Below are 16,037 nucleotides of genomic sequence, written 5' to 3'. Positions count from 1 at the left end.
CAAGGACCACCCTACATGCACCCACTCATTGATGTTGGCCTTATTTTGACAAATCCATTGTGATGATGTGGGAGCTGTGCTGATGGTGAGTAGCTGGTACTCAAGGCCAGTAATCACAATTCAGGGAAGTAGCCGGCACTCAAGCTGGCTCATCAGTATCTACGCCGAGCGCTCTGTACTCAAAACAATTATTCGCTGTTCAAGGCATGGAGTATGAGAGAGTAAACAGCATCAAAGAGGTGAGCTTATTCCCCCTGTGCTGAGAAACAGTGGGTGCAGACCTTTCATTGGAGATCCTTTCTGCAGGTCACTGTGCTCGGGATCTGAAGTGCACTGTCTCAGGCCTATGGCAGGCGTTCAAGCGAGAATAACCAATGGTCCAGCAGCTTGGCAGTGGCTTGGAACCAGTGTACGGCAGTGCTTGTGAGATATAATCTCACCATTTCCCCCCTTGCATCTTCTGCTGCTAGCCTTTGTGTTTTTCCATTGCTCTCGCTAATGCAGGCTGACGTTCTGTGCAGGGCGTCTGAGCCCGGAGTTATGGAACAATGGAGCTATGGTTGTCTCCGCCCTGTAAGGGGGCCATTAAGAACAGGATGCAAATGATGAGAAGGACAGATGACTGGAGGAAGGGCGTGGATCACCTGCTGACCAGGAGCCACTGGGATGATGCATATTCAACGAAAGAGGGGGAGTCGATCAAAATTCAAATCGTGACAAAATAGGCAAGCGGGGCCAGGGAACAGATGGCGGATAACCAATCTCACGCTGTTGTGTTTCCCCTGGAGTGTGGATCATCCACATGCATTTCTGACATTTCTGGTTAGTCTCAGTACCATCGTTTTCTATTTGTCTTGATCAGAAGCCTAAAAAAGCCACTTCACTTACATAACAGAGATCCATACCCAGGGTCACTGCTTTGGGACACAGTATAAATTTATTTGGTCATATTCATTACATATTTGTGATGGGAGGCAGTGTAGTGACAAGGAGTAGGACTCCTAACCGAAAGGTTGCCTGTTCCTTTCGTCGCTGGGACACTGCTGTTGTACCTTTCAGCAAGGTTCTTAACTCCGAACTGCCTCGATAAATATCCATCCGTATAAATAGGTAACATGTAAAAAATAATGTAACCTATGTGAGTCGCTCTGGTTAAGAGCGTCTGCTAAATGGCAATAATGTAATGAAATGTATTGGGAATGGTTCTGGTCTGGAGCCTTGCTCAGGATGCAAAAGCACTCTCCTCAAAGAGATCTGAACCCATGACACCATAACTTCATGTACAGTGTCATGACAGTTACCCCACACTGATACTAACGTTATTTTGGTGCAGTAGATGAAAGTTGTTATGCGCTCCTTCATTATGACAAATAATGGTGCTTATTACAAAAATGGTGAGAACAACAAAGATAACACTGTTACTCCTGCATTTGTTCCTTGCAATTAGCTTGTGAATTCAAGCTTTCCCTTAGCCTCAATCACTAAAGATATAGAGTTTTAAAAGACAACCTGTCCCTTAAGACTAGCAGTATTTGCTGTGTACTCTGCGACAATCAGAGTTTTAAAGAGAAATTAATTTAACAATAAAAAGAGAAATTAATATGAAAATAAAAATCGCTCAGACACCTTTGCATCTTATAACTCATTTACATTTTTTTTAACCAAAGTAAGATGCAGCACAAGATATCTTGCTTTGTTTACTGAAGTAAAGAGGAACTAATTAACTGAAACGACAGTAATGAAATTGCCAGTCCCCACTGTTCTAATAAACTGAATTTCACATCGCTCTGCTTTTTCTTATTGTGGTTTAATTGGTATAAGATAATCTGCTCCATGCCTCCGAGTGTCTGTTGTTGTTGATTAGAACAGAAGAGGCCAGGCGATCCGTTATTATTTGCCTTAATTAGTTCTTTATTTCAACACACAAAACAAACAAGTCTCTTCTCACTTTGATTCCAATTGTTTTAAAATAATCAGATAATCTGCTATGTGTCTGAGCGTTTGCTGCCGGGAATCACTCAGGCCGCTTATCTGGAGTGCGATCTCTATGGGCAAGAGAACGATGATTTCATACTTCGAAGAAGCTCCTCTCATTTCAAATGCAATTTCATTTATCTTTTGGGGGTTTTGCTGTGCGGGTTATTGTGCTCAGAATTTGTCAGTCAAAACTTAATGCATCAGAACATCCAACCTCTGCCTCAATTATAACAGTGTGCTGACGTAACATGTAGCAATGTAGGCTTAATGTCAGTGACAGCAAATCACTTGGTTATGGTTTGGAGACCTGCCTGGGATGTCTTGACATTTTCAGCACAGTTACGACAAACTTGTCAGTCAGTGATAGTTTATCTCAAAATATCCCTAGGGTGCTACTGTCAGTGCTCAGGCACGGACTCAGACGCAGACTACACAAACTCAGGTCCCGAGTGGTTTATTGGAATCTTAGGACAAGAGCGTAATGGCAGAACAGGCAGGGATCAAAAACCAGGAACAGGCAGGGTAAACCGGGTAGGCAGGCCGATCAGGCAATCAAGGCAGGGCAGCAGACAGGGACGAGGTCAGAAGTCAGGCAGGAGTCGGTACCGAAAGCAACAACGGCGAATAGTCAGGTACAAAATGGACAAAAACCAAGACGAACTGGCAACAAGACCGAGACAAGCAGGGAATATAAAGGGCAGGGGCTGACAAGGAGATAGGATGCAGGTGGGCGGGCAGGCAAGTGGAGGCGATCAGGTAATCAGGTGGGCGGGGACAGGGCGGAGAGCGGGGCAGGGCCGGAACACATGGGCACTGTAAACAAAAACACATGGACGACACTGACAGACAGGGAGAAACACCAAAACAACAGCTAGGGGGCCGAAGTACTGACAGTTATGTCTCAACATCACTCTTCTGCCTTTGATTATCTGCCCACAATGGTTATAGCCGGGCTGTGAAGAAGCTCCTCACCTTTGAATGTAGCTTCATTCATCCTGGAGGGAAGTTGTGCTGGTTTGTCTCAATGAATGTTTTACGATCACAAGTGAATAGATCAGAAGCTCAAATTTTCATCTTATCCACACTCATGGCACAGCCCCCAGTATTGAAATATATTTACTGTTACAATGTTCATCAGTTGTTTTCCAACATATCTACCAAGCAGTTCCACATTATTCTCTGTCATTATTCTTACATATCAGATATTGACTGCCTGCTTGTGTACAAGAAACTCTTTACAATATTTCAGTTAGGAAGAAAGAGGAAGTACTGAACATACAAACAATGTGTATGTTATTGCTAAAAATGAAACTGCTTTTAATTATTGAGGTTGAGACTGAATTTTTTGCAGTTTTATTAAATTGCTGTGTAAGTAGGGCATTTTTGTCACAAAACCTTAATTCCAATACCTTTGCGATGCCGTTCACCCTGATCCTCTTCAACAGGAGACTAACCAGAGGATCCCCCTCCACCAGACACAGGTGATTTGGGGGTGATGTGGAAAACACACAGCAAGGTAGATCTCCAGGACCAGGGCTGCCCTGTTGGATCACGTGTATTGGTCCTTAGTGCTATAAAACAGACAGCACCAAATTAGAGGCATCACTCATGCACCTCTGATCTGTTGATCTTTCTCAAACCTGATCTGCTGATCTCTCAATCTGTTAGTACCTAAAAGTGTGTGAAAAATGTGAGATGAAGAGAAATAAAGCAGAGAGGAGTTTTCTGGTTATCATCGTTCACTCGTTGCACAACAAACGGAGTGTTTTTGAAGGAGGAGTGACGCAGAAGTGTTTGAAGCAGGGGCTGTTTCCTCTTTTGCACAGACAGGAAAACACAGTTAAACTGCTTTATAGGAGAACTCACAAGGCTGCAGCTGAGGAGTCCTGTAACTAAAGGCTTTAGTTTGTGCCTGTAATGATCCAACCTTCTCTGCTTCAGGTTGCTGAACTTCTTGATTATGATGACTACTGATGACTAAAGAAATAGATTACATTGACCTTACAACTGTTGAAAGAATTTTCCTCTCAGTTTCCTAAATGTTTCCAAACATAATGTCCTATCTGTGGTGGCATGCTCTAAAATAGTGTGGTCTAACAGGAGCGGACAGACTTTAACAGCATCCAGCTGTTGTCTTTTATGTCTATGTGTCACAAACACACACACACACACGTGCAAATACATACACAGCAAAGAGAGCTTTGATTTGGAGATTTGCCAGCCACTGCAGAGAAACTTGGCATTCTTTGACCAAATTTAGGAATTAACTTTTCTGGACAGGAATTTCACCGAAGACGTTCTGGGCTTCAGTTGAAGAATACTGACTCAAAGAAAGACTGTGTTTTGGGGGTGGGAAGTATTTATTCCCCTAGATGAGAAGTATTGTTTCAGAGGGGATTTCTTGTTCACAATGACAATGAGTCGAAAGTAACAGCCACAGGTGTCAGGAAGTGACTCTCTGTGCCTTTTTGAGGTTAAGATGTGAAGTTTTAGGTCTTGTTCCATGTGCCTCCTTCAAATGTGATGCAACTGAAATCCTTTCAGCCGTGTCTGAATCCCCCCACCCACCTTCTTTCCACGCAAGCGATACGTGTGTCATTAGATATTGACGACATTAACTTCAACAATAAAAAGAATCCTCTTAGCTTGCTGCGCTCTGTCATGCTGTCCCCCCCCCCCCCCCCCCCCCCCGAATACATTGTTTCCAGACGGGTATGCCGTCATTAGTGTGCATTGTGAGGTCCGTGTCACATGCAGGGGAAATGTTGCTTTCAGCTGTGATGGAAACGATGGGTGCATTTGTAATCCATAGCAATCTGCGGACGGCCTGACTGAAGCTGCATTACCAGAGGTGGAGTCCCACTGAAGCATACATTGAGGCTCCACTGGCAGTGAGCCTGAGCAGACACCAGGACACAGGGCAAAGCAGGCCTCCCATCTGCCTGCACTGACTCCTTTCAAGCTTGCGATATTGTCACTATTTCTTGAGGAAACTGTGAGTATGATGTGTTTCCGGAGGCTGTAGTTTTTGGGCTTGGTCCGAGTCCCCAAGTTTCTGTGCAAGCACATTTTTTATGTTAAAGGAGGAGGTGCTTACTGTGTGGGAGAGGCTGGAGGCAGGAAAAAGGGTGGGGTGAAGGTGTTTTTTTTTTTTCATGTGGCGTCTGAAGGTTGCACAATGTCCATCTCAGACAGCTGTGGTCTCCTCTTCTTCTGAGGAGGATCTTTCAGACATACAGTGAAAGGATCCTCTTTCCTGCTACCTCTCTTTTCCTCTCTTTCTCTCACGTTGATGCTCATTGAAGATTACTGGTCAGCCCACACGACTAATGGCGAATAATTATCACCAGTTTTTGCTCACTTTGGGGTCACCATCTTTTTAACTGGGCATTACCAGTGCTGTGGATGGAAGCACATGTAAGGGAAGGACCAGAATCAGCACGGTGCTACTGCTACTGAACGGTTCCCTGTGAAGTAAGAGAAGTGGGAGCGGACCCACATGACACATGCTGGCCAACCTGCAACTGAAATCCAAAGATAACAGGTGAGTGCAGATCTACTTTTCTTACTATCCCGGCATGGTTTACAGGCATCTTACATTTTTTGACTTCATGACATTGTGGCGGAGCTACGCTGGAAGCATCATGGGATCTGAAAAAATAGATCTGAAAATGATTCACTTTCGTTGTTTTTTTCTTACTTCTGTGCTATACTTTCTTAAGGCAGATAAAATGTATTATGCCTCTCTGTGTTCCCCTGAGGTCTTGGCCGCTGCTTTGTGGTATGGTGAATACCCTTACACACAGGACAACTCGCGTCCCCTTCAATTATAATCGAAAACAAGGGTGACACAAGGAGAGATGAAAGAGTGTATGAGTAAAAATATTGATTTTTTGAAAGATTGCATTTGACCTTTAGTTAACCAGGGCCTATCACTCTTTGTTTCGAAGAACTGGCTGTTGTTTGAGACAGAATGGCATATGACAAAGCCTTAAAGGATAGGAGAGATGGCTCCAGAACTTTAACAAGGTGTTTTCTTCCATTTAAAAAATCATAATCGGGATTTTAAAACTTAAATAACATTTAAAACAGCTTTTACATTTAAAATGATGCACTACCAATTAATTGTGACTAATTTTACAATCCATGACCATGGAACAAGATTATGACGACCTCATTAAACAAGATGAGGGAGCGCAGAACCTGGAGCATTCAGACACACACTTGTATCTTTAAAAAAGAGGTCAGTTGAAAGACCGGTTAAGAGTTGTCATCATGATTTAATAACCTCATTGAAGCTATAGATGCTTATTTTTTCTCACTACGACTCACTGAAACTCATTACGTACACCGCAGGGGCCAAGCTCATTTTAATATTTGATTAAGGAATGATGTAGCAGTCTGCAGCTGGATCCCAGTTCAGACACCACTGGGTTTTGATTAACCAAAAGCATTAAGAAAAAAGAAAAGTAAAATCCATATATCCCACTATATCATAATCTTTTCCCATTGTTATATAGCCAGTTCAAAAGAATAATGATTCACACAAAGATGTAAAATATGAATGCGGCGTGCTTTCCCCATTAGTCAAAGTATTTTTACAAGGGATGTTGGACAGTATCACTGCATTTCTCTCTGATTGATAACATCTTGCTGCCACCCTAAGAAGGTACGGTTTGTCTGAGTAAAAATGTCCAGTGATTGAAAAAGCCCACACAGTTTGTTGTTGTATTCTATCACCTTGTTCTGATTAAGTGAGGGGGAAGTTTTCTGGGAATATTTCCCCGCTCATCACTTCAGACAGTGAAAAAAGGGAAGGGACGAATTGTGTGACTCACCCTCTCAAACGTACCGTAGCAGACCAACAAGATTCCAGATTCCAGTCAGCTACTTCTCTGAATATCTTCCTCCGTGCCAGTTTTGCACGCAAGCCAGAGCTCTGTTAAACCACGATGTTACATGCTATCGGTTAAAGTATAACATGACTAACAAACACGTGCTTGTGTCACTGGTGACACTGGAAGGACAGTATCAGCAATCTCATATGCAGTTTGAAGCTGCCTTCAGGAGCTCATGGAAAGGAGCCTCCTGCACCTTCCGATATCTGATACTACTGCAGATTGTGTGTATCTGGCACTAGCCACACAAACTGATATAGCTTATATAACTTCTGATGTATAACTTCTGAAACATTTGGCTGCTACTCTGGGACTGAGCAGTAATTTTCCATATTTGCTCACACCCATACTTAAGAGTTTTTGTAGTCCCCTGAGGCCACATTGTTTATGCAGAGCATTTCATGAATTGTTTAGGCAATGCAACCAGTGATGTGCTATGTGAGAATTCCTTTGTTAGGAGCACTATATCTAAGAAACAGGACTGGTTGGTTGATTGATTGATTTATTGATTGATTGATTGATTGATTGACTGACTGACTGACTGACTGATTGACTGACTCTTTTACAGCAAAGTGTACTTCATTGATGAGAGTAGTTTGAAGCAACACGCTAGAGCTGGGGGATTAGCGAGCAGGAGCAGGGTCAAGGAGGAGACACTGCTCATTGGAGCACTGTGGATGAAAACGTGTAAAAATCAGAACCGGAGAATCATATTCCAGAATGTGGGAGTGACGTGGAGGGAGGGGGAGGGAAAATTAATGGGACAACCAGGCAGACAGCATATGGATTGGACTGTTCCAAGGTTTAGGTCAGCTCTGATAAGGCTCTGTGGAGAAGGTGTTGAGAAATGGATGGGTTCTTCTGCTCAGTCTGATGAAGTGTTGATTGATCAACATAATGACCCTTTGGGTAAAGGAGAGCATGACGTTGAGTGCTCTTGGGAGGTTAAATGACGTCAGCAGTTACAAGGATTAATGTTCTCTGTTCCTGTGAGAAGAAAATGAGAACTAACTAGAACATTTTAATCTTCTGCTTTTTGTTCCAGTGCAGGTTTCTCACTATATCATTGGAGCAATCTAAATGATGTATGTGATTACGAGTAGCATCTGCAAATGGTTAATGTAGATTATTCAGATGCTGTTTTATTTCTTCCTCTTCTATCGGTTATGGGCAGTTTTGTTTCCCACATGTATGAGTAAAACTAGGAGCTGTCACTTCCATGTTTTTAGCATTAACCATTGCATGCCACCACATTAACCTTGTGTCATGTCACAACAGTGAAACACTTCACTGTTTCAACATTTGTGAAGCTAAGAAAGTATCTGTGTCCTCCAGTAGGCATGCCTGAGTCCGTGTATGTGTCAGAGTACCAATGTTTGGCTCAGGCCTCCCTGTAAAAACTGAACTCCTCATTCAGTTAGTAACACATTTTCTAATTTATGATACACAAACATTGGCTTTACTGTATAAAACAATGGCACTGCCATTTTCACATCATTATCTCAAGTGACCACAAGAACCAACACAAGGCTGACTTGCTTACTTGACCTGACATAGCAGGGATGTCCAACACAGTGTGCTTTTCAAAATACTTTTTCAAATCATTATGCATATTAGGCAACATGTAGTGTGACGAAAGGTACCAGTGCTCCAACAGATTATGCTTTGCCAAATGTTTTACTGTTGTTTTTATGTTAGCACTCTTAAGTGTGATGCTTGTTTAATTTAATTCTTTCAATTTGGTCTCTATGTTCTTGTTACTCCTGTGACATACATTTTATGTACATAAAATTTTTTTATGTCATATGAGCCTTAAGTCACTTTGGATAACAGTATCTGCTATGTGTATTTTACACTTTAAAGAAGCCCTTCCTTCTAAAGTACTAAAATACTTAAAGGTTGTCAGTGTATGCAGGCAAGAGTTAGCTAATGACGCTGTCACCACCCATGGGAGCGTGGGAATGCCGCTCCATCCCTGCTGTTCTGTGCACGTCATGCACACACGCACGCACGCAATGAGTCACATCTAAAAACCAGCAAACAGCCATCCGAGCATGCAATGGAACCAGGGAAGTAGAACGAACTAAAAAAAAAATGACACAGGAAGTAACAAACACAAGTTTCTTTGGCTTGCAGCACAACACCTAGAAACTGTTGCTGATTGTAGACTTTGATAAAAGAAATCCCACAAGCCACCAAGCCTCCAGCTGTGCATCCATCTATAGTTAGGTGTCAAACTCACTTCCTGGAGGGCTGGTGTGTTTGCCTACATATCCTGCTCTAAGCTCTCATTTTGATTTCTTAATCAGCACCCTTATTAAAATATGCATTCAAGATAAAAGTTGCACATGTGCTTTCTCAAATATTTCTGAGCTTTTACTTAACCAAGTTAACTAGCCTTCTTGGAAATTAGATTGCAACTACAGATTTGGAATGCACCATATAGATAAATAGAATTGGTCTTTTCTAAAGAAGAGGCCAACCAACCACACGTTGTGAAATTTGTCTGCAGAATACCATACAGTTAAGTTTCTTGCTCCAAAATAGAAGGGAGCCTTGAGGCAGTTTAAAGACGGTGTGCTCATTAAGACCTCAACCATTCTATCAGTAAAGTTTAAAACGTTACACATAGAATCAGTCTTGCTTATAAAAGAGTCCTGTGCCTAATGGACATGGGTTTGGCACTGTGGATTCTGAGCCATGATGGTAGCCTATGCAGACTCCTGAAAACACAACATACATTTAACATTGAGAATATGGGTATGCAGTTCTGTTTAGACAGCATTTAGCTAGCACGTAATATGCACATCCTGATAGTCCTCAAAGAGTAATCTTCATTAAGTGTCTACGTGTTACTATTAAAGGAAAAACATTTCTTAATCAGAGATTGTCAGGCTTTCAGGTGGAAGAACCCAGGTGCAGACCAGAATGCCAAACTTAGGTATTTTATTAGATGGCACAAGCCACAAAACAGTCAGAGTCAACGGAAGATCCACAAAAACAGGCAGAATATCCAAAAACCACAAGGCAAAAAACAACTCCAAATACAGGCAGAGGTCTTTCATGGGAGATCAAACAGGTAAACAGGAACAGAGGGGCACAGGCAGAAAACAGGGTCTAACCAGGCAGAGACTAGTCGAAATCAGCAGGCAAGAAGAGTAATGCAAGGGGCAAAGCAGAAGCCAAATACAAGAGCAAAACAATATACACTTCCAACAGGCAGGGACAAAACAGGCTAACACTGAGACAAACTGGCAAAGAACAAAGGTATTTATACACAGACTAATAATAAATTAACAGGGAACGGGTGAGCAGGACGGGCTTCGGGTGGTGGGTGTGGCAGAAGGGCAGATCTGCAGGACAGGAGGTGGGACAACAGAGCACATGCACGCTAAAACAAAAACAAAGACACACCCACACTGCCAGACAAGAAGACAGAGAAACACAACACAGGCAAGACATCTCAAGCTGAAGTACTGACAGAGATATTAGGCCTGGGTAATGACTGGGCCTCCTCTTTGTTATTCCAATACAATAAGTCATAAGTGAAGCAGGAATAAAACAAGATCATTGATTGATCTGCTTATCGTGATTGATCTGCTTTGGATAAAGTAAGCATTAAAAGGATGGACTGCAACCAGCATTAGAGAATCATCATCTCAGCCTTTTAGAGGTAGAAAGGGGGCTTTTGTATTTCAACCCATGTTACTGTGTAATCACATGGTAATACGACCTAGTTATGAGCTAAGTTTTTCTTACAAACAGTATTGACTTAAGAATGTATTGACTTATGTATGGATTAAGAGAGAATTGCCATTTCCTTTTAAAACACATCATTGAATAGAATGGGAAAACAAATGAAAAGCAGTTGAGTTTTATCGTAGTAATGCAACAATTTTAATGTGCAGGGATGGGGTTTGTTTTAGCTAACTTACTTTGTTGTATTGCAGGCTCTAACACATAGACTGACAGTCATGGTGACGAACAACTCGAAGGACAACCACACCGCACACTGTGTGGAGATATCGGCCAGTCCAATCAGCGATCTTTTGATGAGTATCTACATCCTGGCATTTGCGCTGGGCCTGGTCGCCAACCTGCTGACTGTAGGCCCCATTATCAGGCAGATCTGTAGTCACAATGTGCTGGGTATCTACCTTCTCAACCTGTCCATCTCAGACCTGCTTTACATTTTCACCATGCCCCTGTGGATCTATTACTATCGAAATGACCATCGCTGGGATCTGGGCCTGAAGTCGTGTCAGATGGCTGGCTTCTTCTACTACTCCAACATGTACATCAGCATCTACCTGCTGTGCTGCATTTCGGTGGACCGCTGCCTGGCCATCACATTCCCCCTGCAGGCAAAGACTTTCCGCCGTTCCCGCTACGCATGGGGGGTCTGTCTGTTGGTCACCCTTGTGGTCATGTCCCTGCACATCCTGGTGTTGGTCATGGACAACCTGGAAGACCCCCTGGACGACGACATACGCTGCTACGAGAGTTTCCCCCTGACCGACTCCGTGGCGCTCTTCAACCTCATCCGGGTGGGGCTGGGCTTCGTCGCCCCCCTGGTGCTGCTGGTCTTCTGCTACACGCAGATTTTCTCCAAGGTGCGGCGCAGCCACGGCGTGGAGGAGCAGGTCAAGCGCAAGGTGAAGCTGCTGTCAGTGGCCGTCATCGTCATCTTCGCCGTCTGCTTCGCCCCCTACCACATCCTGCTGCTGCTGCGGTCTCTGGCCTACCACTCCATGGAGCGGGCCGCTAACTGTCACTTCGAGCAGAGCCTGCACTTCTGCTTCTCCTGCACTCTGGCCCTGTCCAGCCTCAACAGCGTGGTGGATCCTCTGCTCTACGTGCTGGTCAGCAACGGGGTCAAAGAGGACATGTGCTTCCCCTGCCGGAGAGGCCGGAGGAAGGAGCCGAACCCCAGTGCCCCTGTGACCCTGCAGAGGCAAACCTACCTCCCTACCCTGCCCTGACCCCGGGCGAGCCGCCACACGTATGTGCACATGTGAAGGCAGGAACGCTTGTGTGAGAGCGAATGCACGAACAGCTTTCGTTCTGTCCACTTCACTGCACTGGAGATAAAAACTGTTGCTTATTTTTAAGCTGAATTTTCATTTTCATGTTATTGTTGCTGTCTTGTTTCCCTGGAGCTTTGGAAGGATGTTTACAATATGCATTTTTTAGCACTACTGAATGTGAAGGATTAACTACTTTAGAAACCAGGTGACATATACAACCCTTCCACTGAGCTTCCCCCTATAATTTATTCAGTCCTACCACTAGGAATCTTTTGCACAGATTAAATATTGTTAAAGTCATAGAAGAGATGTGTGAATTGTTTGCTGTATTTAAAAACCTCATCCACTCAAGCCCTCATGCTGGATGATGTTATCATTTATGGGACCACAGAATAGATCATCAAATCATCATCTCAGGGTAACACAGAACCTCTTAACATGTGAAAGACTTGTTTCTCTGTGTTATTATAATTCTGTACTGCTTTTTCACATTGTAGCAAAAGGCTGTTTACAATGAGCATGTGCCTTTCAGTGGTGATATGGAGTATATTGTAAACATGTCATTTCAGTTTCAGGTATTATTTAAAGAACATTATTAATAGCTACACATCTGTTAATAAGCAGCTATACACAGATCTATGTAGATGTTATGCTTACAATGTTTAATTGCACTTACAGATTTAGATTTTGGTTATCCAGTGACAAAGCCGTATCAGTTTGAATGTCCATGTATAATATAGTAATAAATTCTATAAAGGCAGTATTAATAAAGTTACTGTTAACAGGAGTCGATTATTTCAACCATGACTAAATAAAATAAACTGAATGTTATGGTCTATGTACATCCCATTTGATTCTTAGAACTTATTTATTTGGGGCTTCAACATTTTAGTAAAACTCAGTGATTATAAATTCAAAAGCTGATGATGGGGCCACTGTACTTCATTTATAATCCTAGCCTCTTAAATGAATTGGTTTACATAAAAAAGACTAGAATTAGTGCATCACACAAACAGACATGAGAGTTCAGTTCGCTGATTCTTACTGGGGCCATTTTAATCTGTAATTGATCCGATTAAAAATCAAATTCATTCCTTTGCTGCTACTGTGGTACAGACCAAGCAAAAGCTCTAGGTCCATTGATCAGAGCCAGCTTTTAAACTCATGATTTGGGGAGGGAATTGCCACACAGCGTATTGCTGCATGACAAAGGGACAAAGAGAGAGGGGAAGCAGGGGACTGGTCCACCCGTGTTTAATTTCAGACTTGTCTTCAGGGAAACCTAGTCTCACTTTCCCTACAAGTGTACTTATGTGCTTATGAGCCACAGCCTCACTGAGCCCAGATGGAGAGGGAAGAAGCGATGAGAAAAGCTTCAGAAAAAGCGAAATCTCCTGCACTGTTAGTCCTGGCTGCTTTTGCCTCGCCTCTCCGCTAACCTCTCGAGGAGCCACTTCACTCTGTATGGCATGCAGCCACACTGTTTGGTATTCACTCTTGCACGCTTTCGTCTGTAGAGGGAGCAGATCTGATGCCTCTGACCGAAGCCTGAGAGAAGTCAGGCTGGGTCTTTCTAAACATGTGTACTGAGATGGAGCGGCAATGGCAGTGGTGCATTTTTATTTTGATGGTGTGACCATGATAATTCTGCTACTGTTTCATCTGTCAGGCCTGCTTATGTTCTGAGATTTGATTAGAGTGTGCCATAGTGAAGGGCATGAGCAAAAATTAGCATGTTGTTTTTGTTTGTTTGTTTGTTTTTTGGGCATAAACATTAACTTTGACCTGTGTACAGTAGATGATTGATGTCCCACCTAATTCCCTTGCAAATAAAATTAATTTACAGAACCCCAGCCCAGACACAGGCTTTTATTGGTTGCAAGATGTGCATATTAAGTAGGCTAAGTTGATAGTGCCATACATTTCCTGATGACTCACAAGGGGCAAAACAAACAGTCCTCAAACTTTTAGACAATTAGAAAGTTGTACATCAGTTGAAGGGCAGATCCACAAACTTACTCTGATATTCTGTGAATCTCCAGTACATACAGTTTTACCACAAAAGTGACACAGATTGCATGCAACTGGGTTTTAAAACTACAGTATAGGTAGTTTTATGTCAGCTGTTGTGTATGAATGGCTAGCAAACATAACCTCCATCACTAGCTGCATGCCATTAAATTTCTTTGCTGATAGCTAGCTAATATTGCGCAAGTAGCCAGGTTAGATTTAGCTAACTAGCCAGCAAGCTATCCAGCCAGCTAACTAAACTACATTCTCAATCATAATAAGGAGACTTTGCGCTGTGTTTACATTTCTCACACTCATTGATGTACACAGTGACACCAGCATTTGTGTAATTATAAATAAATAGTTTGACTTGCTAATTTAAAAATAGAACATTGTCATGGCCTTGTGTGGTCTTGGCAGACATTATGACTCATCAGTGCTCTGAGACTGAGTCAAGACTAGGTAAAAATATGCAGAGTCCATAATGAGACAGAGACTTTGAAAACATGGTGTTGAGATCATTTGCGAGTGCTAAAAAACTTTAGAACTAAACTTTAAACTCCTTTATTAATTAATCAAATAAAAACTCTGTTATCATAATCTGCCCCAAATTCTGTTTTTAAACTATCAGAAAAAAATCTTATCTCTGTCAATACATAACATTTTTCCTTGATTTTGTAAACTGTATCTCCAAATTTCATGTTATTATGCATAAGCTTTGTAGAATTATATACCAATGTTGGCAAAAAAAAAATGTTCAGTTCTATCTCAGTTGATTTATATGTAAATAATGTTGCCTACAGCTGTGTGCATTTACAAAACAATCTCCCTTCAAGGGCAATGAAGTTTTTTAAATCCTTCCCCTCCATATGAGGCAGCAGTCTGCTGGTATTTTCCTTTGCCTTGTGACTCCACTTTGTTGCAATTGAAAGTAATTAAATCTATCTTTAATGTTCAATCCTTCCTTTGATATCATCTTCTTATTTGTGGCTGTCTCTGTGGAGTCTACTGACAACTGATATGCATCTTTGCTGAGGGCTGTGGGAGAATAGAGGATCGGCCCTGTTTTCAGTCTGTCGACCGGGTTGGGGGGGGGGGGGGGGGCTTGATTGTGCAGCATCTGAATAAAGAGGCCAGCTGCCATGAGGAGAAGAGCATGCTGGGGGTTGTGTTGGATCATAGAAAACTGGCATTATAGAGAGGGATTATTTAAAAAAAACATTTACTTACAAAAATACCAGCAGTAATCATACTATTCAGATGGCACAAGCCTGCAGGCCAGCTGTGTGGTTTGCGCCACCTCTTGCTGTTTCACACCTGTATTTAACCACTGTATTTAGCCACTACAGAACTACCACAGATATTCCTAAGTGTCTTTGAAGTGATTGAATTTCATGTGCTGATTATGATGATACAGTGATTACGGAAAACCATGTTGATGGCAACGTTGTGGGATCTACAGAATTAGGGAGAGAAAGCTGACCACGTTCACATAACAATGGCACAGCTTACACACATGGCTGAAGATATGCATGGATCCATAGCAAGGGTGTGATCAAGAATGCTAGGCATTCTTTGAATGCAAGGTTATTTCTTGAGCAACAAAACTGATCGAGATTATCACTGTTGGCTAAAAAACTAGCAAAAGTCACGTTTTCAGCCATGTTGATCAATGAAGTGTACATCAGTTCTACACTGCATCAACACAGTCAAAAAAGCAGTGCCATCCGTATCACTGGAAAGCCGCAAGCTTTTAAGACAAAAGTAAGAATCTAATGGTAACGTCATAGATGCCCTGTCAAAGAATATATTCCTTAGATCTTTTTTTAAGACAACGCATCATAATAAAAAGCATGTTTGTCAGTTATAACCAGCAATATGTGAGATGAGCGAGCACAATGGTATGGTCAGTCATGGAGTGCTAAGTCTTCTTCATCTCCTTGCAAGAAGAGGAGAGGACTGCAGCATTTTATTCATACTCAAAACCACTCTCTTTCTTTGTGACTGTATCACATATTTGTCATCTGTCTTATGCATGGTCTCTTTTCATTTTGTTTGTGTCTGTGGTGTATATTTAAGGACTGACCATCAACATTTCTAAAACCACACATTTAAAACCATGCAC

At 42.3% G+C, this 16,037-nt stretch overlaps 1 protein-coding gene across 1 annotated transcript; it reads left to right on the top strand.

The window, feature by feature from the left end:
* The first annotated feature begins 5,188 nt into the window (after nucleotides 1-5,188).
* gpr184 (G protein-coupled receptor 184) lies at nucleotides 5,189-11,867 on the top strand. Its single transcript, XM_036537317.1, has 2 exons — nucleotides 5,189-5,521; nucleotides 10,826-11,867. The coding sequence occupies exon 2, from the start codon at nucleotides 10,850-10,852 to the stop codon at nucleotides 11,855-11,857; it is 1,008 nt and encodes a 335-aa protein (XP_036393210.1). The 5' UTR covers nucleotides 5,189-5,521; nucleotides 10,826-10,849; the 3' UTR covers nucleotides 11,858-11,867.
* The last annotated feature ends 4,170 nt before the right edge of the window (nucleotides 11,868-16,037 follow it).

Source organism: Megalops cyprinoides, chromosome 9 (assembly GCF_013368585.1).
Source record: "Megalops cyprinoides isolate fMegCyp1 chromosome 9, fMegCyp1.pri, whole genome shotgun sequence".
In the NCBI taxonomy this organism is placed as follows: domain Eukaryota; kingdom Metazoa; phylum Chordata; class Actinopteri; order Elopiformes; family Megalopidae; genus Megalops; species Megalops cyprinoides.
Note: the sequence above shows the minus strand (reverse complement) of the source record. Positions and strands in the feature narration are given on the sequence as shown.

What these genes read in the sequence shown, in the direction of transcription:
- gpr184 (XM_036537317.1), top strand. Translation starts at nt 10,850, where the DNA reads ATGGTGACGAACAACTCGAAGGACAACCACACCGCACACTGTGTGGAG.